A 25,266-nucleotide genomic window follows, 5' to 3' on the forward strand; every position below is an offset into this window, starting at 1 on the left:
CTACTAATCTTTTAGAGTTCACCTCCTTTGTAATTAAAGGCTTCCAAGGTAACTTGCAGACGGATGTTATTTACACTGACTTCAGTAAGGCATTCGATTCTGTAAACCATTCTCTTCTTGCACAAAAGCTCGACCTTCTAGGGTTTTCGCCCAATCTGTTGAGATGGATTTCTAGCTACCTGTGTTCTAGGTCTCAAAGGGTCCTTTTCAAAAACTCCTTATCTTTACCTGTTATGGTTACTTCTGTAGTACCACAGGGTAGCCATTTAGGCCCCTTACTTTTTACACTCTTTATTAATGACCTGCCTTCTGTATTAACAAATTCTCGAGTACTTATGTATGCTGATGATTTTAAGCTCTGTGTCCAGTATAAGGACATTTCATTTCACTCTGGCTTGCAATCTGATCGCAATAGCTTTCAGTCATGGTTCTGTGCAAATATGTTACAACTTAATGGCTCGAAGTGCAATGTAATGACTTTTTATCGCTCCAGCCCCTTCCTGGCTCCTTACACCCTCTGCGGTAGTTCTCTTGAGAGAATTACATTGGTTGATGATCTAGGTGTTAAACTAGATCCCAAGTTAAAGTTTTCTGAACACATTTCTACCATGGTAAATAAAGCCATGGGTGTGCTTGGGTTTATAAAGAGCTATAACGATGACTCTCTAATTTCGCTTGTTCGTCCGATTTTAGAATACGGCTCATGTGTATGGTGCCCTAAGTACAACATACATCAGGACCGTATTGAATCAGTACAGAAAAACTTTTTATTATTTGCACTACGGGGCCTCAACTGGGATGCAACTGTGAGACTGCCATCCTACCGTAGTAGACTTATTTTAATAAATCTTCCATCCTAAGTTAGTCGTAGAAAAATGCTTGGTGTAATTTTTATGCACAACTTGATCAAGGGGGATGTAGACAGCCCTGACTTGCTGAGCCGCATAAGCTTTACGATTCCCATTAGACCCACTAGAAACTTGATTCCTTTGTTCCTTCCACTATGTAGATCGAATTATGCCTCACACGAACCCTCAACTATCTCCCTTCCTCTTCTTAAATCTCTTATACTAGCCTACCTCTCCCGTAGTTAGTTTCATTATAGTTTTGTCTTGTTTTTGATTTTGGTAATTTTTTCTTGCTTAGCTATAGTAGCTCTAGTCTAGTTGTGTTTAGCTCTAATTTTCCTAGAATATTAGCCTAGCATCTATATTTCCTGCATGCTCGCGACTTGGTTCGGTTAATCGCGCAACGCGTCATGCGGCAGCGCCCCTCGGTCGGTTGGGCGGAAGGAGGGCTGCGTTCTGCTGGGTTCCGCGCGTAACAGGCTTTGGCTTGGTGTCGCATGGGCCACTTGATGGTGCAGTCATTGCATATCAACGTCCAGACAAAGTCATATATTTATACCCGGTACTCGAAGAGTAAATAGGGTATATTGTATTTGTGGGGAATAACGGTTGTATGTAACGCACAGAAGGAAGCGTTTCCGACACCATAAAGTATATATATTCTTGATCAGTCTGTCCGTCTGTCCGTCCGTCCGTCTTGTTTGTCTGCTAGTTCTCAGAGACTATAAGAGCTAGAGCCACCAAATTTGTCATCCAGACTTCTGTATGCTCACACTGTTACGAGTGTATTTCAAAAATGAGCCCCGCCCCTTTTCACCCCCGCATAAGGCTAAAACCTCCCAAATCTACAATTTTGAAGATAAAAGAAAGAAAACGGCATTGCATAGGGAATGGCCATATCTATCAGATCACCAAATTGGTATCCGATTGGATCATTATTATAGCCAGAATGAATAAATTAATTTGCAGTGGCTAAACCCACCCCGTCCCGCAGCTTTTGTTGTTCTTTTCACATTCTCTCATTCACACTCTGCCTTTGCTTCAGTCGGCCGTTTAAATTATACTTTCGAATCAGCCACTGAGCCATTTTATGGCTCTCTCCCACTTTCCTCAATAAGGGAAGTTTCTCAAGGGCTGTCAACAAATTTCCATTGAAAGAAAAGCCAAAGTTTATCTTCTCCATCCCCATACAGAACTTCCAGTGAGCTGAGGAACTGATTCTTATAATAATTTGAAAATGAAGAACAAGAAATGTTCACCGAACATCACACACAAAACTTAAATGAAATATGGCAGAGTCTCGACTCGGTAATCCCCAATTGGCCTGACGCAAACTCCAAACTGTAGTACTTTTAAGTAAATTTGTTTGTCCTCCAAAACAACTTTATCGAAAATTTGACTGAGTTCGTTTTTGCATTTAGTACATTTTTTTTAGGCACGTTCTTCCGGGTTCGAGTCGCAAAACTTGAGTTAAACCTGTGTGATTATAAGCATGTGCTTTAGGATTATAAAGTTTCAAAATTTTGATTATATTAAATTAAAAGGTGCACAAACACCTTAGTAAACGTGGAAAAGGGAAATTGCCTCCGTGTAGTTTTTGTTTTCAGGCTAATCAAGGGATAAAAGCCCGAAGCGCATTACAATAGCCATGGTCTACCCAAAAAACTATAAATTATTAGGGAAAGAGACACAAAGAAAAAACGAAATCAAAATAAACCATAGGAGAATCAAAGGAACAACAAATTAGCAACAGTCTCTTCTGCCTTCCCTACTTTTCCATTTTTTTAGCGTCTCTTTCGCTCTATAAACTGTTACAAGGCTTCGGCCACAAAGTGCCTTTTGTTCCAAGCAAAACACAAACACACATAAGTATTCATGATAGGCGCTGAGAGGCAGAAGCAGACCCCATCCAATCTATCTCTATGCGTGTTTACCATGAAAGTCTTCCCAAATAGTTGCTCGAAAATTGAAATATTGATTTTGAGCCCGCTCTTTTCTTCAGCTCAATTCGAGCGAAAGAAACTAAGAAATGGGCTTCGAAGTGAAAGAGCTGCATATAATTCGGAGTCATGGTCTCAGCTTTTGTCTTTTGGGCATAGGCAAACACGTTGAAAATAACCTTTGAACATTTTTCATCACAGACGAAAAGTCACATTTAACTGTGATGTCTGCTAATTTATAGGACGGGTACATGATAAGATAATCCTGGCAAAACGGTTCCTGATAATCAAAACGTTGACGGGCTCTAGATGGTGTTACTGCTATCGATGACTGCTTAAGCGGGCAGACATGTGATTTATGTGGTTGGTCGGTTTGATTTGGAGTACTTTTTGTTGCTGCTGAAATTATATTTGATAAAAAAAAACTGCTGTCTAACTTTGGTCATTGCATTTGCTATTTCATTTGCATGCCAAAGCAATCCGCATTATTCAAATTAAAAGTCCAAGTATTGTGGTAAGGAGTGGAAAACGAGAGCTGTGTGGGCTGGTAAGTAGAGAGTGAGGAATGAGATAATTAATTTAAAGTGGAGAAGGCGGGCGAATTATTATGTAGCTGCCAACTTGACCGGCATAGCTGCTACATCGGTGTAGATGGAAGTAGACGGACAGCAGTGTTACACAATTATATTGTGCAGTCTAGTGTTAAATAATTTCAAAGAAACTGAGAGCTATGTATAAGAATTACATTGTTGATTGGTGGAAGCCTACCCTCAACTTACCCTCAACATTCTAATAAAAAATTATTTTCTAAATTTTCCTTTTCAGCTTCTTTTGTTTATTCCCAGTCAGAAATAAGCGAATAAATACATTTCACTTATCGCCAGTTTCTAAATTATGAGCTGCACACTTTTGCTAACAACACCGATTAGATTTCTCCGTTCTTAGCCATAAACTTGGCAATCCGATTAGACTAGCGCTAACGAGCGTTCCCTCCCAGAATAAAACTTTAAATTAGACAAAGGCTTCATGTGCTCTCTGAAACTTCAGTTATTTACAGAAAATAAGTGGAAACAAAATGTGGAGATTTTGTGAGGGTAATCAAATAAATTAGGCCAGTACGTGCAAGTGCAAGTGCGATATGTTGAGCACATCAAGTGAAGATTTTGTTTTTGATTGGATGAATGGGTAATGAGGGCTAGCTGGTGGGATGCTTACCGGATGGAGCACTCTCCAAAAACTAGACTGAATCAACTCGCCGCGTTACAATAGCCACTGACGCTGGGCCCAGCATTAAGACAATCATTTTAATTGGAGTGCCACTTGCGCGCACAGTACAAGCTATCCAAAAAATTGCAACGAGAATGGACTTCTGTCTGGCTCTCTCTCTCTTTCGCTCTGTCTGGTTCATTATCTGTCTCTGTTAGTCAATGAATGTCGGATGTGTCGCTTAATAAAATATGTTTGGCATCTATCGCTTCAGATGTTCGTTTTAGTTTTATTTTTTCTGGTATTTAGTTTTGAGCTTAGACGTCTAACATAATCCAACACTGTGATGTCTGGGCAATTGAAGCATTGGAGTATGGAATGATAAGTATAATTGACTATCAAAACGAATAGGAACGTGCGAGACGCTTCGTACGCGTCAAAAATTTGTATACCCTGTACCATTTTTATACCCGGTACTCGAAAAGTAAATAGGATATATTGTATTTGTGTGAATAACGGCTGTATGTAACGCACAGAAGGAAACGTTTCCGACCCCATAGGTTAGGTTAGGTCGAGGCGGCTGTCGGGGTTGTCAGAGACCCGACACACCTAGGCCGGTTTCGGCCCATTGTGATACCGCATGCTTTGTTCCCTTCTCCCTCGTGAGACCCTATTTTATCCATTATCCCATCCGGATGCCCCTATTATCTTCCGACCCCATAAAGTATATATATTCTTGATCAGCATCAATAGCCGAGTCGATAGAGCTATGTCTGTCTGTCCGTTTTGTTTGTCGGCTAGTTCTCAGAGACTATAAGAGCTATAGCCACCATATTTTGGCTCCAGACTGCTGTAGGCTCACACTGAAACCAGTGTATTTAAAAAAGAGAAGGGACGTGTGAGACGCTTTTTATGCGTCACAACTTTTATACCCGGCACTCAGTACTACATCTGCACCTTAGCGGTGTTTTGTCAAATTTTACATTTTTTCTTCATCTGTCATCGACATCTACAACACTTCTCACACCAACACGCACCGTTAGCTCGCCGCCCTTCCCTAGACCCACACACTGCAGACTCGAGGCAGAGGCAGAGGCACCGTCCTCACCCAAAAAAAAAAAAAACAAATAAAAGCTGCGGGACGGGGTGGGTTAAAAGTCGGAAGAGGCCCCGGCAGGGGCAGGGCAGAGGCAGGGGCCGAGTGAAGCAGAAGCAGAGTATGAATGAGAGAATGTAAAAAGAACAACGAAAGCTGCTGGATAGGGTGGGTTTAGCCACTGGAAACTAATTTCTCCATTGTGGCTATAATAATGACCCAATCGGATCCTAATTTGGTGATCTGATAGATATGGTCATTTCATATGGAATGGCGTTTTTAGTTTTCCTTTATCTTCAAAACTGTAGATTTGGGAGGTTTTCCCCCTTTTGCGGGGGCCCGTCCCACCCCGTCCCGCAGCTTATATTTAACGGAGCGTGTTGGCGTGAGAAGTGTTTTAGATGTAGACAGATTAAGAAAATATGTAAAATTTGACAAATAACCGCTAAGGTACAGATGTATTACTGAGTGCCGGGTATAAAAGTTGTGACGCGTAAGAAGCGTCTCATACGTCCCTTCTCGTTTAGGTATGTATGTAGTAGTAGGTATGTATTTATCTTAGTACTGTTACCATACAGAATCTGAAACTTTATCGGCATTACTAAATCATTATTTATAAAAAACCTTGAAGCCAGGATAATGCCCTCATAACATATAAAATATTACCTACAGAATAAAATTGTATTTGTATGTATTTACATAATAACAATCCAATCAAATGAGTTTGTTACGACACAATTTAATTGTCCAGCTTAAATAACGCAAATATGTAAATGTTATTAGCTGTGTACTATAATCAATCCGGAAACTTTCAGCAAAAGGTTCATAAACAATGGCTCGATCACAGCCCGCAAAGCCGCATTTGGAAATGCCTCATTGGACTGCCACAGTTTCAGCAATTTAATTTCTATGAGCATTTCGTTTATACATTAAAAATGTAAAAAAAGAGGTGCCTTCGCTCTCACCATTTCACTCAACACTTTTAGCTAACACTAAAGTACGTTTGTCCTTTAATCAGCCACAAAGCTTGCTGTTCACACGAAGGACGGGAATCTTTTCCATTTTCATCTAGATATGAAAATGGGTCTATGTTTATTTTTGTGTGTGACGTTTGCATGAAAAGCCATTGAGAAAGAGTGTTCAAGTATTAGAGGGCTAACACGAACACCCACACCCACACCCACACCCACTACCATACCCATACGCCTCCTGTTGCCACACATATTTGCAAATTTCTCATTTGACGCACTCGCTGGGCTTTCAATGTTAACTATACTCGTTGGACACACCCCTTCGCCGCACCCGCTCAATGCCACACATTATGCAGTTCATATGGGATCCATGGAGCATATAATCCATATAAAAGTGAGCATGTATTCAACATATTTTTCACCCTCATCCTTACACAAGCGCCACGCCATACGCTTGTAAGCCATTTTGCGTGGGCCGGTCTGATTTTCTTTTCAGCTTCCAACAAGCTGTCCAACATTTTATCATTTTATTAGAAATATGAAAATTAATCACTCAGCCAAGACGGGAGCCTGGCGAAGAGCAGAACCGGAACCCGAACCCAAGCTCATATATAGAGTCGGAGCCAGAGTCAGGTTTTGGTCTGTGAAAATATGGTCTCCTTCCGAAATGGTCATTTAATTAGCTTTTTTCAGGGTTGAAGTTCAGGGTGACGGTTGGTAAGTGTTCAGATACCTTTTTTATAACACTTGCAATATTTTCCTTTAGTATTTTAGAATATTAGAATGAATCGCGTATTCTCTACATCGAATTACACCCTTTCCTTCAATGTGAATTCGTGTGACGAAATCCTTTTGAAAGAAATCATTGCCACTGGACTTACTAGAATACTTGTATTGTCAATGTGTCTGTGTCCCTTACCATGCCTTGTTTATTTTCTTTTTAATAGGGCTGTGTTTCAGGCGGCGTGTCTCTTTTATTTCACGCCGGAAACAAGCGACGCATACGCAATTTTTCCGCCTCAAATGAGGCAATGGAAACTATGCCAGTCAAGCAGGGATCAGAAAACCAATGCAGTACTTTTGTCAAATCAGCCGGGGCAACCGGCGCAGACGGAAACGGGGCCAATCTCCGTCAGTCTCAAACGAACTCAATTGGGCATGGCGATAGGCAAGTTCTTGTTTTATTTTCATTTTCATTTGCCAAACGGGGCCACTTGAATGCGCAATGAAGCTGCCACCCAGAGCCAGTCGCTGTTTGAGCTGGAGATGTAGCCAGTGTTCACCAAAAATAGTAAGTTTTTGTAAAATTTGTTGCGCCTGTTATACCCGTATTCAAAGAGTAAATATTGTATTGGTGGGGAAAATTGGATGTATGTTACGCACAGAAGGAAACGTATCCGACCCCATAAATTATATATATCCTTGATCATCAACAATAACCGAGTCGGCATAGCCATGTCTGTCTGTCATGTCTGTCTGTCAGAGACTATAAAAGCAAGAGCCACCAAATTTTGCATCCAGATGGCTGGGATATCATACTGTTACAAGTGTACAAGGCAACATTTTGCCTTGGCCCTTCCGCTCACACTAAGGGGGAAAATCTGCTGTATCACAATTTTGAAGATAAGATAAATCTAAAAATGCTATCCCGTAGGGAATGACCATATCCATCAGATGACCGAATTGGGATTAAATTGGATTATTGTCCCTTCCAGCAGCTTTTCTTATGGCAGGTGAGCACACTGGGGGATTATGGATTGGGGATTATGGTGTGCTACAAGGGCGAGTTGGCAGAAGTAATGATGTACATAGATGTAGAAACAATTTAAAATCCAACAAAAATTCACTAAGGTGTACTGACTGAGTACTGGTTATAAAAGTTCTTTGCAACATTTAAGTCATATCCTTTATTATCTCTGTATAATATTTTGACAATCCGATGCTCAAAATGTTTAAGCCTAAGGAGAACTTCCCAAAGAGTGGCCTGAGAGGGAGTGAAAAGTGTAACAGCCTCACTCGAGCTGAAGCGCCGCCAGGCGTATCTGATACAACCATCCACACCCCCGAAAATTTCCATCCCAGCCAAGATTCTATTGTTAATTAAGCTTACAGAACGAGGACCAGCAAAGGCATAAATCTCTTAAGTTTCCGTCCTGCCCTGTGCCAGTCTGTTATTGTTTTAGCTGCTTTTCTTTAATGCATTTTTTGCTAAAATTGGATTGATTTCCCTTTAAAGTGATGAGCCGATGAACCGGGACTTAGTTTTAGTTATTGTAACACTTCACGCTTCCCATTTTTGAACATATATGTATATGTATTAACATATGTATATATGAGTGAATTTAGGTAACTATTGTCAAGGCTTCAAATAGCTTCGCCCCATTAATTATTTTGTTGTGTTGCCGATAAATGCATAGATATAAAATATAATTGTAGCCCCATGACTTTGATTCATTTTTCCAAACGATTTTTATACCCGGTACTCGAAGAGTAAATAGGGGATATTGTATTTGTGGGGAATAACGGTTGTATGTAACGCACAGAAGGAAACGTTTCCGACCCCATAAAGTATGTATATTCTTGATCAGCATCAATAGCCGAGTCGATAGAGCCATGTCTGTCTGTCCGTCTGTCCCACTGTACGTCTTGTTTGTCGGCTAGTTCTAAGAGACTATAAGAGCTAGAGCCACCAAATTTTGGCTCCGGACTGCTGTATGCTCACACTGAAACCAGTGTATTTAAAAAATGAGCCACGCCCATTTCCGCCTCCGAAAAAGAGCGAAAACCTCCCAAATCTACAGTTTTGAAGATAAAAGAAAACTAAAAACGCCATTCCGTAGGAAATGGCCATATCTATCAGATCACCAAATTGGGATCCGATCGGATCATTATTATAGCCACAATGGAGAAATTTATTTCCATTGGCTAAACCCACCCTGTCCCGCAGCTTTTGTTGCTCTTTTTACATTCTCTCATTCACACTCTGCTTCTGCTTCACTCGGCCCTTGCCTCTGCCCTGTCCCTGCCGATGCCTGTTCCGACTTTTAACCCACCCCGTCCCGCAGCTAATATTTGTTTTTTTGTTGTGTGCGGACGGTGCCTCTGCCTCGAGTCTGCAGTGTGTGGGTCTAGGGAAGGGCGGCGAGCTAACGGTGCGTGATGGTGTGAGAAGTGATGTAGATGTAGATGACAGATGAAGAAAAAATGTAAAATTTGACAAATAACCGCTAAGGTGCAGATGTAGTCCTGAGTGCCGGGTATAAAAGTTGTGACGCGTAAGAAGCGTCTCACACGTCCCTTCTCGTTTTAGACTTTTTTCAATACAAAACTTTTAAAACCTCGCTTTAATTCAATTATATTTAATTTCAATAGTTTTTTTTCCTGCTAAACCCAGAACACGAGAGTGCAAACAAATGAATGCAAAAATAAAACTAATACAACTTTTTTTTTATAAGATTTGAATGAAACTCCACCGGTCCATATAGTATATGTGTTTGCAGTTGGCTTTTTGTTGATTCGGTTGTCTTTTGTATGATTCCCCTTTTGTTGTTCAGTTTTTTTTTTGGCAGGGTAATTCTTTCCCTAGTGGGATTTTTAGAGCAAGCGTAGATTACACTACCCGAAACGATTTTTACTTAATGAACCAAACCCACCTTTTATGAAAGATATGGAGCTTAAAAATGGTCTAATGACAATTACTTGTTTTTCTATTGCAGAACTTTTGTTTTAAATATGTTTTTAAATCTGATATGTTTTTTACAGTGCATTTTACAGAGGTGGCGGGTTGTTGTTTCACATAAGGTAAGTATCTAAGATCTGGTAATAAAGAACTTATCTGAAAAGCTGATTGATGCAGTTAAAAAGTAGACCCAAACACTTTTTGGTTTTAGGTTTTTTACCTGGAAAATATTATACTTTGAAATTTTGACTTTAAAAACTTAACGTCGAAAAATAATGTACAGTTGCGTTAATTGGGCGTCGTTTAAGGTATATATCATAAAATTCTATAGAGAAACGCCGGAGCGTCAAAAAAAAAAAAGCTTTTTTCCGACTTTTACTATGTTTTTAAATTCGACATATTGTTAAAAATACGTCACAAAAATCAACATTTTTGCATTTTAAAGCTTAATATTTTCCAGACGGTATCTTTTTTATCGGAATCAATCTGCTTTTTAGATAAACAAAGTTCTTTGCAACCAGATCAAAGAAACTTAAATTATGTAAAAAAACACACCACAATCTCTGAAAAACCCTTAAAAAAAATACCATAGAAAAAAAATATAATTCTTTAAACAATTTTAATGCCCGATATTGTCATTGTCGATTTTGTCGAGTAGTGTTATCTGCCGAATGATATAGAAACTCTGAATTCCGCACAGTGCGGTTAACGTTTTCTTCTCAAAATTCTATAAATTCTACAATTCTATAAATTCAATGCTGAGTTTTTATCAATCGGTTTTTGGAATATTACTCACACGCCAAGCAGTTTGTATCTATGGAACACAGTGCTAAAAATAGTTTGTGAATGTGTGTATAATTTGGGTGTGCATATACAGAGCAATTTAAACGGCCTAGATTTCGTGGACAGCTGGTTGAATGCCCGCTCGCTACCGCATTCACATAAATACTCGAATTTGCATGCTGAAAGCATCACGGAATTATATTTTTCAATTATTTGTGAACATTGTGAGGTCTCCCTTCCTCTTTTAAAACAGGTATTCCTTAGAATTCATTTTAACAACTTATTAGTGACCTTATCTCTCCTCCTGATTCGCACTAAGATTGTTTGGTTTCGACCTTTCTTTTTTCTTTTCATGGCCATCCAAAAATTCTTTTACCGATATATTTCTTTGTTATTGTTTTTTTTATTTGGTGTAAATATTAAAAATTTTGCCTCAACGTTATGGATGAATTAACAAGCACCATTTCAATAATAAAATATTTCAGTATTTGAAAATACATTAACACATAATTGGTTATTTTTCACTTTTATTTTCATATTATTAATGGTCTGTTTAATTTTATAACTAATATCATTTAGTCAATTATAGGTCTCGATTTTTGGATTTATTTAGTGATTTATTTATAAAGTCTTTACAGCCTAAAGGCATACCGTCGTTTTCCAGAAAATATAGTATTCAGAGTAACTTTTCAATAAACATATATTTATTTATTCAAATGGCTTTTCTTTTAGGTTGTCACTTATGGTATTATTATCTGGAATTTGTTCATTCCTTTATCACTTCTTAAAGGCTCTTTGTGACTCTGGCTAGCAGAAAAGCAGAGCTTTTCCAATTAGGTTAATGCATCATTTTGTGATTTCGGCAGGAAGCCAAGGAAATGCTCTTTCATGTACATATGTAAATATGTACATATGTATGTATACTATGTATGTATTTGCTTTGTGCTATAAAAGTATACATATATGTACTACGTTTTGTTTAGACAGGCACAAGCCAAGTCTCTGACTACTTCATAACACTCGACAGCTAAAGTCTTCGCTTGCATTCGTACTTTTTTGCCTTTTCTGTCGCTGATGTTGTTTCTATATAAGCAAGAAATGCGGCTACAACAAAATATATTACTGCTGTGATGTAGTTGATGCTGTTTCGTTTTTGGCTCTTTAGTTGGCTTTTCTCTGCCTATTTTTGTTCTGCAGACACAACGGCGGTGAGCACGTCTTCCGGCTGAGAACGAAATCGGAATTATTGCTAGCCGAAATTTGATTACGGTTGATGTCGCAGAGTCGAAATGGGGATTGCAGAACACAGACACAAATATGGGAACTGAATCAGACACCCAGAGAGATAGATTGATAGATAACTCGATGATTGTATGGCGGCAATTGCAGAGAAATGCCTCTCAAAATTCCAATAGGTCGAGTCGATGCAATGACTATCCATCTTGTATCTGAGGCTGATTGAGACAAGCGAGGGCGAACTTACAGATATTCCCACACTCACACACGAAACTGACTTCCGCGGAGGAGATTTTCTCGAAGCGAAAGCAAGTCCGAACCGAAAACGAAACGTTACGAACGTGGCGACAGTCAAGCGGCAACTGAATATTTAGCCCCAGCTGGAGAACGGCAGAGCATTTAGCCAGAGCTGGCGGAGCCCATGAAGCAACTATATAAGAAGGTCTCGTCGACGGCAGAGTTATTCGTCGCATTTCCTAATTTTCAGTGCTCGTTTGCTTGCCGACGCGAAAGGTTGGGCGCTCACTCCATTGTCGTTTCACTCACACTGACAGCGAGAGCCCTTTCACTTGCACTTATTGACAGCATTGTCAGCCTCCCTAATTTTTGCCGACAAGACCTCCTTATAGTTACTTCATGGCGGAAACGAACGGAATCGGCTCAGAGCGAAACCTGACGTGAGTGGAAAGCCGGCGAAAGAGCATAGCAAAACAGAACAGCTAACGACCAGAGAGAGTGAGATAGACATAGAGAGAGCGAAAGAGAGGGAGAGAGAGTGAGAGAGAGTGGGCGCGCAACAGGTTGCTCTTCTGGTCGTTTAGCGTCGGTAAGAGTGCGCGACCATACTCCTCTTAGGGTCACCTCTGCGTATGGGAGATGTGCACATATACAGTGTATGTACGTATAAGTGTAGTGTGCTGGAGTGTGTGTATGCGCGAGGGAAAATCAACGACAAATCGTTCGGAAAGCCCAAACACACAAATGGGTTTGTCTTAGCCCCCAGCTCCCAGCTCTTTTCCGTCTCGTCCAGTTGTGACAATACTTTTACGATGGAGATACCAGCGCAGAGCTGTACATATAGTTACGTTATGTGTAGCTTGATATCCCATTAATAATCTAAATGGGTATTAAGTGTATTTGTCTAATTACTTGTTTGTGATACAAATCTGGAAATAAAGTACATTTGGGCAGAAATTAAGGATAATTTTAAAGAATATTTTCTTCTTCTAATCCATATTAGTTTCTGGTACAGCAGCTTTGGACGAGGTCCAGGTTTTAATTCAAATCAAAACGAAATAAATAACACAAATTTGAATCCACTGTGTGCATGGTGTCAGCTAATCAGGTTGGTATTGGCCACTGTCACTGTAGTTACTGAATGTCTTTCAATGGTGTAACAGCGTCTATGCAGGTGGAAATTCAGCAGAAGACTCTGCAGTAGACTGAGGTTCCGAGTCTGAATCGGAAACTCTCTCCGGAACTGGATAATTGTTTAATGTGATGATCGCGCCATCGTATGATTCAATGGTTTTTGAGTCAGGGACCGTGTGCAGACAGTGAGCGACAGATTCGAACACTGAGTTTGATAGTAAAGCAGCCACATTATCTGCCAATACATTGTATATATCGCGGACTACATATTCCACATCGGCTGGCTCTGCCTGACTGATTGAGGCCAATGCATTGCGAACAGTAACCTTTATCTCCTGTAGCTGGTGGTTCATGCTTTCGATTCGCCGGAGACTATCGCGGGAAGTCTGCAAGGCAATTCTGATGCGGTCGCACAGTGCCTGATGTTCAATCCGCATGTTGGCGGCATTCTCCCGAAGACATTCCAGTATCATGCAGCGGTGGCTGGTATTCATATACATCATGTGTACTTGCTTAAATAATATTTTCATATACATGTACGAGTATATCCAAGTCCGTACGAGCTGGGGCTAGTACTGATGGAGGTGAGAAGGTGAAACTGTAGCCTGCTGTGTTTGTTGCTCAATTATTTGATTGTCATCAAGTACAATAATTAACTGAGTAAGCCGATTAGCAGGCTTATGCATTAAACATTATGACAGTTTCCCACGGGCACCCACCTCCACTGCTCCTTACCGTGCCCCGCCAGACGAAAAATCAATGTCGCAATAATCATAGTCGTCATTAGCCTATGCTACTTAAGAGGCCGAGGGACCGTACCCCACAGGAAGGACACTTCTTTGACAGCACAGTTGCTTTGGGCTTCTGCTTGGTGGTGCATTCATAATTGAACGTCCTGTGGGCACCAGCGTGTCCTTTAGTACGGGTTAAGAGTTTAAGCAGAATGACGACCAACCATAGGGATTACCGGGCCACATTCCCACATTCCCTTCATCTATAATGGGGGAAAAAAGACATGTTAATTGGTCAGAGCTCTTGAAGCACACCGCCGACCTCCCACTCAAAACGAGGAGGAACGTTATGAGACGCTGGAACGCATTACAAATTTTATACCCGGTACTCAGTCAGTATATTTATATGTGAATCTTTTTGCATGTAACCTTAACGTGATACATACATTTGCTAGTATGCATGTAAACAATGTAATCTTATGATTTTTTCGAATTTTAAATTTTGTCTACATCTGTCATCTACATAATCAATAACATCCCTTCTCTCACCAACACGCTCTTTCAGCTCGCCCCTCCCCCTGAGCCAAACACTTCACGAGGCAGAGTGTGCTACCAAAAATAAACAAAGCTGCTGGAAGGGGTGGGGGTAGGCACTGGACATTAATTTCGTTTTTCAGGGACGAAAGATATGGCCATTTTCTACTGCGTTTTTAGCTTGGTCCTATCTTCAAAATTATGGATGTAGCTGATTTTCGCCCCTTCTCGATGCAACAATTTGGTGACTCTGGCTCTTATAGTTTCTGATACGCAGGCGACAAACAAGACGGACCGGCAGACGGACATAGACAGAAACGTGTTACATATGTATGTACACATCCACTCTTCACCACAAATACAATATTCCCTGTTAGCCTCTTCGAGGCATAACAAAAATAAATTTTAACATGCTTTTGTCATCATTAATTTGGCTGCCATTTTTGTTTCAGTAATTAAAATCTTTCAAAAACTAAATGGTACATTTTATAAATTTTCCATTCCATCATTCTTCTTTAACGACGCTTCTAAGCCGACTTTGCAAATTTAAGTCAAGAGGCATTAAGTCGAATCCCGAAACTAAAATGCTACTCGATGGCACAATTGTCAGGGCTTTATCAGCTTATTCCTATGCATGAGTGCACACACACCTACCCATGAGCTGGTACGCAAAGTAAAAAGATTTGGAAGTTTTCCACAGTTTTCTCTCCCTTTTCTAGGTGGTGTCGAAAGTTTGTACATGCATGCATATAACAGATAAACCATATTTTTTAGAAATATGTGTTTTTTATTATAGTAGTAAACGTTAACCGACATGCCTTAGATATTTTCCACTGGTTGGCATGACATATGTATGTACATATATAAAGGACATACATTTTAGGTTTGAGTAGATGGAGGTTGTATTATGCACATCAATTCAAACTGAAAATATGGTGGAAAAGTCCACATTCTGTTGAAAAATTGTCTACTCTTACTGTCATCTAATATTTTTCTCTCCATTAATTGTTATTCGACATTTTGACATCTTCAAGCTTTTAATTTGTAAATGTCGTCCATTCGTTGTAAATAGACTGTATACGTTTTCTCTAATACGCAAAAGCAAAACGTAAAGCGCAATTTAAATCAGGCTGAAATTGGCCCTAGAAATGCTGAATGCTAGAATAAAACCATTCTCTCTTCCAGTGACTCTAGCAGCACAGTTTGAAATTGATGTGCGACTAAAGGGTATTTGCTTAACAAGTTCGGTTAGGTTTTCGTTGTTTTATTTAATTTTTGTATTCAATCAAGGTAGCCTTTTTCAACATATGCAGCATACTAGATGACGAACACCGAACACTAAAGGCTAAATGTCAAAACAGATACGGGCTCAAATAGGTGAACCGAACAGCTACATACTTTGGGTACGACTATATAACTAATTTGTTGGTTACATTATAATTGTAAATAATACTACTAAAACTAAATAAATCGAGAAGGGACGTGTGAGACGCTTCTTACGCGTCACGACTTTTATACCCTGCACTCAGTACTACATCTGCACCTTAGCGGTGTTTTGTAAAATTTTAAATTTTTTCTTCATCTGTCATCTACAACACTTCTCACACCAACACGCTCCGTTAGCTCGCCGCCCTTCCCTAGACCCACACACTGCAGACTCGAGGCAGAGGCAGAGGCACCGTCCGCACACAACAACAACAAAAAAACAAATATAAGCTGCGAGACGGGGTGGGTTGAAAGTCGGCAGAGGCAGATGTAGAGGGACGGCAGAGGCAGAGGCCGAGTGAAGCAGAAGCAGAGTGTGAATGAGAGAATGTAAAAATAACAACAAAAGCTGCTGGACAGGGTGGGTTTAGCCACTGCAAATTAATTTATTCATTCTGGCTATAATAATGATCCAATCGGATCCTAATTTGGTGATCTGATAAATATGGCCATTTCCTACGGAATGGCGTTTTTAGTTTTCTTTTATCTTCAAAATTTTAGATTTGGGAGGTTTTCGCCATTTTGCGTGGGGGGGGGGGTCTCATTTTTGAAATACACTTGTAACAGTGTGAGAACATACAGAGATCTGGATGCAAAATTTGGTGGCTCTAGCTTTTATAGTCTCTGAGATCCAGGCGCTCAACAAGACGGACGGACAGACGTACAGACGTACCATATACCCTATTTACTCTTCGAGTACCGGGTATAATTACCTTTTTCATACGAATACAATCGCTGAACATTAATAAAGATGACTATTTGCATGGGGTCTGAGATGCTTTTTCTTATTTTGTAGCATTATTCAAAATAGAATACAATTAAAATAAATGATTACACTACCCGACACGATTTTTCCTCAAGGACCCAAACCCACTTTTTATGAAAGATATGCAGCTTAGGAATGGTCTGACGACAATTTGTATACTCGGTACTCGAAGAGTAAATAGGGTATATTGTATTTGTGGGGAATAACGGATGTTTGTAACACAGGGAAGGAGACGTTTCCGACCCCATAAAGTATATATACGTATTCTTGATCAGCATCAATAGCTGAGCAGATAGAGCCATGTCTGTCTGTTCGGCTATCCGTCTTGTTTGTCGGCTAGTTCTCAGAGACTATAAGACCTAGAGCCACCAGACTACAGTATGCTTCCACTGAAACGCCCCCACAAAGGGCGAAAATCTCCCACAGGCACAATTTTGAAGATAAAGCAGACAGACGGACGGACAGACAGACATGGCTATATCGACTCTGCTATTGATGCTGATAAAGAATATATATACTTGATGGGATCGGAAACGATTCCTTCTGTGCGTTACATACATCCAATTTGTGCACAAATACAATATACCCTATTTACTCTTGGAGTGCCAGGTATAAAAATAAGGTACATAAAGTTGTGACGCGTACGGAGCGTCTCACTAACGTTCCTACTATTTTTATGAACATTTTACGCTCGAGTGAGTATTTTCAATTATTTTTCGGAACCAGAGTAGGTTGTGGACGATTAAAGGCATGGAAAAACGTTTTCCTTAAAGCTTCTTAGGGGAATAAACCTTGGATGGCATTCCGGAAATTTCCTTGAACTTTAATCATTATCTCGACAACGAGTATTAACTGTCCTTCTACAGGCATGCCAATATTCGCTGGTAGGAACTCGACACAATTAAGCCAATTACTTGCAAAAGTTTCCCTTGGCTTTCCCAAGGCATAGCACCTACCATTTGCATCTGTCTCTGCTGTCTCGCGGAAACTTCCTTCTGGTTGTCGCAGACATCCATATCCGTGCCCGTTTCAGTGTCACTTCGCAGCCATCGCAAGTCAAGCACGAAAAGTTCGATTGCTTTTTTGGTGGTTTTGCAGGTTTCCGCTTCTTCAATTCTGCGGCACGTGTCTGTGCGATGACGCAGACCGCATACACCACGTTGCGCGAATCGTCTACTAATTAAACTAATATCTCTGCCTGCCTCGATGGCTGAGCAAACACCTTGAGCAAAAATCATTTCGGATTGCCTCCCCTGCTGTGGTATTCGTGCTCGTATGTTTCTCAGACCGCAGCGCAAAAGTATATTTCACTTTTATTTCCAACTTTTGCTGTGATTTCAGTTTCGCTTTCCCCACTTTGCAGGGGTTTTCCCGCTTTGCAATTTAATTTTTGTACTTCTCTTTTTCGGTTTACTAGCCATGTTTGCGTAGCTGAAATTTTTGTCTATTTCCTCGCTCTCGGGAACAGAGCAGAGTCGGGATGCCAGCAGGAAACGCAAGAGATATATGTACATATGTATGTTGGTCTGGGGACGATTTAGAGTTTGGGTTTGGGGTTCCATTATGGGGATCTGCTTCAAGGGGCACAGGACCCACACCCTGTTCGATGATAACGAGTAAATGCTGCTCTGGGAATTTGGAATTGCATTGGGTTGACCACATAATTTATCCTTCAATTTTCAAACGCTATTTATAGTCTGGAATAAGATTCGCGAGGATCTTTGGAGTGTCTTGAGTTTTGAGTTGGGTTCTTCGGAAAAATTTCCGACGTAATACGTGTGTAGACATGTTCTCGTCAACTGCTTTTCCTGTTTAATTGACTTTCGGTTGTCTGGATTAGGCTGTTTTGGTTTCTAATGTTACTTGGATAAATTCTAATGTTCAATTGTTCAACCTCCCCGTTCTTTGTCAATAAGCGCACCATGAAAATCGATTGGGGGGCTCCACTCCAAGAGAACCTAGGCTTTTTGCTGTAGATGCGTGGCTGTTAGTTAAACTTGGTAGACCGGTGGAACAGCAACGTGGACCGCAACAAACGTGACAGAAATGAAACCAAAGGTGAGTTCAATGAATCGTGCAGGTGTCTAGGTGGACAGAGAGAGTGTGAGAAGCTCATTAAAAACTGCCAATGTCATGCACAGATTTCGTCGCTGCTGCTTCTCCTATCAGCAATTGCGGAGGCGAGCTCTGGCGAACACCAAAGCACTAACGAGAGAGGAATATTCTCTGGCTATGCCGACAGTTCCAGCTGGATGCAGGGAATCACTAGCAGAACGGTGGAAAAGGAGTGCCATGATTTTAGCCAGATAGCAAGGTGGATTAATCACCGCGTGGTGGTGACCGGGAAACTTACGCGGTTCAATCAGCACCTGGGCCAACTGCTCCTCGCTCTCAATGACACCGCGCCGATCGAGCGCTGCTGCTTCTACGAAAAAGCTACTATGGACAAGATTATGGTGTATTTAAACGGCATAGCCAAACACAAAGGTATTTCGGAGAAGCTGCAGGTGCAAGGCAGTTCCCTTAAGTCAAGCGGTGAGTTGGGACAGGACCTGGACAACATTCTGAACCAGATGGGAAAACTCATACGCCGGAACTTAAAGAGCTGTTGTGATCAGCTGGCTGAGGACCTCAAGCAACAGGAAGCGGACCTACAGAAACAATTGGAGGAGCTACGAAAGAAACTGGAAAATTCGAATGGCAAGCATGGCAAGACGATGGGGGAGCTGCAAAAAAAGGAAGCAGTCCTAGAGAAGCAACTGGAGGATTCACGGGCACAGTTGGAAAAGTTTGAAGAGCAGTTAATGAAGAGTGGAGACAGTTTCATCGCCAAATGTTGCGCCAGACTCGACAAGAAATTACAGGATTTAGAGAGACAAGCGACGACAGTCAAGAATGAGGGAATCGAAAAGGCCAAGGAACTGGAAAAAAAGTTAGACGATCTAAAAGATGGACAAAAAGATCAGGAAGTCAAATTGAATGACATCCAGAAAACAATTAGCAAAATATCGGAGAACATATCAAACGCCACTGACATGTGCGCAGAGAAGTGCGGCAGTAGATCGAATGATGAATCAAACCCAGGCACATCCGATTTAGAAAACAGAATTGAAGCCGTAAAGAAAAAAGTCAATTATCTTTCCAAAAGGATTGCTGATCTGATCCCTTCGGAAGGGATCGTGAAAGAGAATATAAAATCTTGTCAAGATATTGGGAAAATTTTGGTGAAAATAGAAACTCTGCTTCAGCAGGCTGTGAAAGGAAAGAATCCATCCGGGAAAAGCAGTAAGAATGAGATCTCATCTCATCTCACTGATGATAAGCTCAAAATACGCGTCGAGGATCTCGAAAAGCAAGTGAACAAGCTGCACATAGAGGTAGGAAGGTCCAGGCACTGCTGTAAATTCCTCGACGGTATCGGAAATGATTCAGATGAACTAAAACTGAATGTCGACAAACTAAATGTAACCTTCACCGATCACATTAGTGATTTGGAAAAGAAAGCGGAGCTTCTTAGAAAAAGTATGGACGAAGCCCTTGAAAAAATAAAGAAGCTTGGAACTCACAAAGCCTCTGTTAATGGCAGCGGAAGTGGCGACCTGCAAATGGACATTGACAGACTTCAACAGAATCTGGACAACTCTACGAGAGACATAGAGAGTCTTCAAACTCAGCTGGATAAAATAATGGGTCACATTTCGGTGCTAACAAAAACTATCAAGGATAAGTTCGTCATGACAGAAGATCTCAAGATTCGGCTGCTTCGCTTGGAGAAAGTTTGCGAGGACCTAAAAAAGGATGTTGAAAAGGACATGAAGCTAGTGAAGCGCATAGATGACCTGGAGAAACGCCTTCATAATGCGTTAGAAAAACAGAAGACGCTGGAGATCCAGGTTAAAAGTTGCCTTACCAAGTGCAGCGCCATGAACTCGATCGATGATCTCATTGATCGCATTGAGGATCTGGAGAAAGTGGTCGCAACAGCCACAACTACACGGCCAACAACACGCAAGAGGAAAAAGTCCGTGACTACTACAACGGAGATAGTGGCTTGGGTTGGCGGAATTGATATGGTGACCCCATTCGTTCAAGAATAAATATTTGTATCAAAAATTTAAAAGCTATCTGTGGTTTTTTTACTATTAGAAATCAAAATTTAAACCCACGTTGAGTTGTTCCTTGACTTATTCATCAGATATTTTACAACTACAATGTTTAAATTGAAAACATTGCGCAGTGAGGAAGCAGGGCTCGAGACTGGCTTGAAAGTCTGCAAGAAGTTGGAGGACGACCTGGGGGACTGTCTGAATGTCGTTGATCGTCTAAGCCGGAAAATCAATGATTCGGTAGAGGGTCCCCTTCCCGTAAACAGCTTGGGATTAGTCTCTACACTAGAGTCAAGTAGCTGCTCTGACCTGAGTAGCAACTCCTTGTTGCGGAAGGAATCGGAGGTGGGAGAGATGGGCACACCAGTGGAAGCCAGAAGCGGCCAACAACTGAATAGTTCCTATGTGGATATGCACACGAAATGCATTAAACTTAAGCGCGAACTGGAAGGCACGTTGTCGCTCACCAAACAGATAAGCGAGTTGTCAAATCGCCAACGGAATAACTACTATAATATTCCAGATCAGATCACAGTCTACCTGGAGAATATGACGAAGAAGTGTCCAATATAATAGAGGATAGGGAGGCATTGAGGAAGGCTGTTGCTCATATCATCAAAGTTTATTCAGCCGGTGATCAGCACTCAAAAATTGAACATTTTCCCGACACTTGGCAGCTTTTATTAAAAATTACTGTCAGTATAAGACGAGACAGATAAGTTGAGCAACTTTCAAAACTCATTTGGCTTGACATGAAAATAAGGCAAAGTTTTTCACTGTTTTTATACCTGGTAATCGTAGGGTCCAGGGGTATATTGTATTCGTGAAATGTTTGAAATAGACAAGAGGAGGGACCAGCGATTTTCCTTTCATTCCCAATAATCGAGAAACAGATTCCCAAGATGTATATCGATTGTTCCATTTTCTGCTGTTGATTCCAGGCAGGTAAATGTTGTAGTGCTTTCATATGTTATCAAAACATTAATAGAGGGTATTTTACAGATAGAATGTCGAATCTTGTTGCTGTCCTTTGTCACAACAAATACTCAATTTTGGCTGGGCCCAGCGACGCAGCGGACGTTGATGGAAATGGAACAAGTTAGTTGCATGTTTATGTGCACGACAATGGGTAAATACAAATACTTGGGACAGGCGAACGAATATGGGAAAATGTGAGAAATTGCCAGCTCAAAACTTGAGATAATGTAATGCAAAAGTGGCCCTAGACCAGGACCAGGACAGACGCAAGTTTTTCGCAACGCTCCTCCAACTTTGTGTTTTTCCTCTGTCCTTCCGAGGGTATGTGTGTATATGTAAGAAAATATTTGTGCGCGCCGAAGTTCAACATTATATTTTGTGTTTCCTGTAACTTTGACTCGAAAGGGGGATCCCCGCACTTCGTTAGAGGAACAAGAAGCCCGGAGCCGGGAGTCGGCTAGCTGGACAACTGGATAGGGAAAGGACACAACAGTGAAGTTTTGCATATTTAAAGTAATATCGAAGGGGGAAAGCGAAACTTTTCTTTTCATTATTATTCATGTTCTCTGTTATTTTTTTCGCAGTGAGATGGTCCAAAGTTGGGTTCTAAAGGTGTTCATTGAGTGACTGTTGCGGTCCTTCATAATGAAGGCGTCCAGAGTACCCAGGATTACAGGGGACTTTCAAAAAAGATGAGCCAGAAACTTGCTCTTCTGATTGAAGCTTTGAATGAAGAAACAGTTAAGTTTTCTTGAAGCTTTAAATAGAGCTCAGATTGTGCACCTTTATAATTGTTCATTTACCTCAATTGGATCATCATTCTGATGGCATGGCAATGCATTTTCTGCACTGGTTGTAAGCCCATAAAATTGAAAACTTTATGGGATCTACGTTCTTTCACCCATAATAATTGTTGGTATGACCTGCTGTAGCTTCCGTTTTTATACCAGGGACTCGAAGAGTAAATAGAGTATACTAATTTTATTTGTGCACGAAAGTGGATGCACATATATAAGTTTATATATACATATGTACATATGTCTTGATCAGGATCAATAGACGAGTCAGAGAGACAGATCTCTGACATATCAAAGACGAGGATATAAGATAAGAGAAAAGTAAAAACGTAATTCCGTAATTCCGTAAAAAATATATTCATTTGCAGTAGCTTCCCCCCACCCCGTCCAGCAGCTTTGCTTATTTTTTGCACATTCTCTAATTCCTCACTGCTTCGTGAACGCTTACGAAGCGTCTCACACGTCCCTCCTCGTTATTTATATAGTTATACGTTCTTTCTAGTTCCCCAATAAAGCCACTTTTTGGGGCCTGCGTCTTTGATCGGCCATCGATTGATATGAGCACGGTAATGTCTCTCCGTCCGTCTCCACGTCCGTCTTGTTGAGCGTCTTGTTCTGTATGCTCACACTGTTACAAGTGAATTTCAAAATGAGCCACGCCCCCTTCCGCCCCCGCAAAAGGGCGAAAACCTCCCAAACTACAATTTTGAAGATAAAAGAAAACTTTAAGCGCCATTCCATAGGGAATGACCATATCTATCAGATAACCAAATTGGGATCCGATTGGATCATAATTATAGCCACAATAAAGAAATTAATTTGCAGTGGCTAAATCCACCCTATCCCGCAGCTTATATTTGTTTTTTGCACATTCGCTCATTTACACTCTGCTTCTGCATTATGCGGCCTCTGCCTCTGCCGTGCCTCTGCCGATTATTAACCCACCCCGTTCCGCAGCTTATATTTGATTTTTTTTTGTGTGCGGGCGCTGCCTCTGCCTCTGCCATGAGTTTGCAGTGTGTGGGTCTAGAAAAGGGGGGCGAGGTAAAGGAGCGTGTTGCTGTGAGAAGTGTTGTAGATGTAGATGACAAATGAAGAAAAAATTTAAAATTAGACAAATAACAGCTATGGTACAGATGTAGTACTGAGTGCCAGTTATAAAAGATTTGACGAATAAGAAGCGTCTCACACGTCCATTCTCGTTATATTTCGTTACAATCACCTTATATATATGTGGAACTCTTTATATTATATATCGTTTTATTCGAATGCTTATGAAGTTGACCTATTCATTCAATCGTGCAGCTACATTATTGGCTGAGCCAGGGGGTAAATAATGAAAATAGAGAGGCAGAAAAAACTGAACAATATCCTTGAGACGACCACAGCTCATAAATATGTATGTATGAATCCACAATGGGGAAGAAGCAAACGCGCTAAGCACTTCCGTATGAATAAATATTTAATCAATCAATTTCGACCATTTTCCTATTTCGAGGCTCTTCAAATGCATAAACTGAAAGGATACATTTTTATCTACTGGTAATGATGATGACGATGATATAAATGATGCGGTTGATGAGATTGAGAATGGAGATGGCAATGGGATGACGATGTCGTTAAGGCATAAAGCAATTCAAACACATATAAGATTTGATTGAAATTCTAATTTCCGAAGATTATATCCATGAGTTTTCACTCAGAAAAAGAACTCGAGTCTTGGTAGATGGACAGCCATTGTGCGGGTCTCCATTTGGGCTTAGTCATCTTCATCACCAGGAGCAGCAAAAGCTTCAAAGCCATGGAACGACAGGACACTTCTCAGTCGAGACCTGTCAGCCGAAGTCTTGTTAGCTTCAGTTTCAATTTTGTTTTTATTTTCAATGCTATAGATTTTTCACTATTGCTCATTTCCAAATGCAGCTTTCCCAGCAGCGTGTATCGAATCGTTATTAGTTTGTCTGCTGTCTGTGATAGGTTACATTAAGCTTGGGAATTTAATTGCGACGGTTCTGGCTCTGTATCTGTCACTTATTCAACGTGAGTCCGATATTATAACTGTTTTTGAGATATGTAATAAAAAAAAACGAGGAAGTATTTTAATCAATCATTCTAGTTTTCTTTTCTGTTTTCTTGAAGTTATGGACTGATTTTTACATTTATAGGATGGATAACGCTCTTAACATTGGATTGGCATGCTACAAGCTAAATTTGGACGAGCGGCGAAAATCCATGAAAACGCACAAGCGAAGTGACGATTTTTTAGAAGAATATATTTTCATGAAACAAAATTTGTCGTATTCGTATTTTATTTCTTTGTAATAAGTATTACTAGAAATATTAAATTATTACCCGCTTTCGCAAAAGTATATTATTCCCCCTGCCTTAAATGATGTAGATATATTTCAGATAGATCCGAAATGTTGACAAAATCGTTTGATGTGCACACGTTCGTACTTGTTTATATATGGTTTGCATACGGGGACCTAAACAATAAAATATTATTGACATGACGCACGCTTAATACACTAACCATTAGGGACTAATGCATTCACTTGCGGGTGAAGTCATTTATGAAATATTTTACGTATATTAACAAACGTACAAATTAGAATATTAGCAAGAAAGTTCCACAATTGGCTACGTAACTAAACTACCATAAATTATAGAAACTCTATTTATCCAGAACGAGCACATAAACCATGTTATTGTTTCCCAATCAAGCACTACTATCTCAAT

At 40.5% G+C, this 25,266-nt stretch overlaps 4 protein-coding genes across 7 annotated transcripts in view; 2 read left to right on the plus strand and 2 right to left on the minus strand.

Annotated features, from left to right (window-relative positions):
- LOC117579928 (venom dipeptidyl peptidase 4) overlaps positions 1–25,266 on the minus strand; it is a 70,034-nt gene that overhangs the window by 33,172 nt on the left and 11,596 nt on the right. For 2 of the 4 annotated variants that reach the window (XM_034266075.1, XM_034266073.1), the window contains exon 1: positions 12,007–12,128. The exons of 1 other annotated variant lie outside the window; for it this stretch is intronic. The gene's annotated coding sequence lies outside the window, so the exon portion shown is untranslated. Of the gene's footprint in view, positions 1–12,006; positions 12,129–25,266 lie in introns of those variants that run through there. One more of the 4 variants, XM_034266077.1, reaches the window with a different exon arrangement.
- On the minus strand, positions 13,035–13,690 carry LOC117579936. The gene has a single exon (XM_034266091.1). It carries the CDS (start codon positions 13,664–13,666, stop codon positions 13,163–13,165), a length of 504 nt encoding a protein of 167 aa, XP_034121982.1. The 5' UTR covers positions 13,667–13,690; the 3' UTR covers positions 13,035–13,162.
- Positions 18,633–20,743, plus strand: LOC117579942 (probable DNA double-strand break repair Rad50 ATPase). The gene is made up of 2 exons (XM_034266098.1): positions 18,633–18,704; positions 18,788–20,743. Exons 1-2 carry the CDS (start codon positions 18,693–18,695, stop codon positions 20,741–20,743), a joined length of 1,968 nt encoding a protein of 655 aa, XP_034121989.1. The 5' UTR covers positions 18,633–18,692.
- Positions 20,834–21,607, plus strand: LOC117579938. The gene has a single exon (XM_034266093.1). The coding sequence runs from the start codon at positions 20,858–20,860 to the stop codon at positions 21,323–21,325; it is 468 nt and encodes a 155-aa protein (XP_034121984.1). The 5' UTR covers positions 20,834–20,857; the 3' UTR covers positions 21,326–21,607.

Source organism: Drosophila guanche, unplaced genomic scaffold, assembly GCF_900245975.1.
Source record: "Drosophila guanche unplaced genomic scaffold, DGUA_6, whole genome shotgun sequence".
Classification (NCBI taxonomy): Eukaryota; Metazoa; Arthropoda; class Insecta; order Diptera; family Drosophilidae; genus Drosophila; species Drosophila guanche.

Coding starts and splice junctions, on each gene's coding strand:
- LOC117579936 (XM_034266091.1), bottom strand. CDS start 13,666: ATGTATATGAAAATATTATTTAAGCAAGTACACATGATGTATATGAAT.
- LOC117579938 (XM_034266093.1), top strand. CDS start 20,858: ATGTTTAAATTGAAAACATTGCGCAGTGAGGAAGCAGGGCTCGAGACT.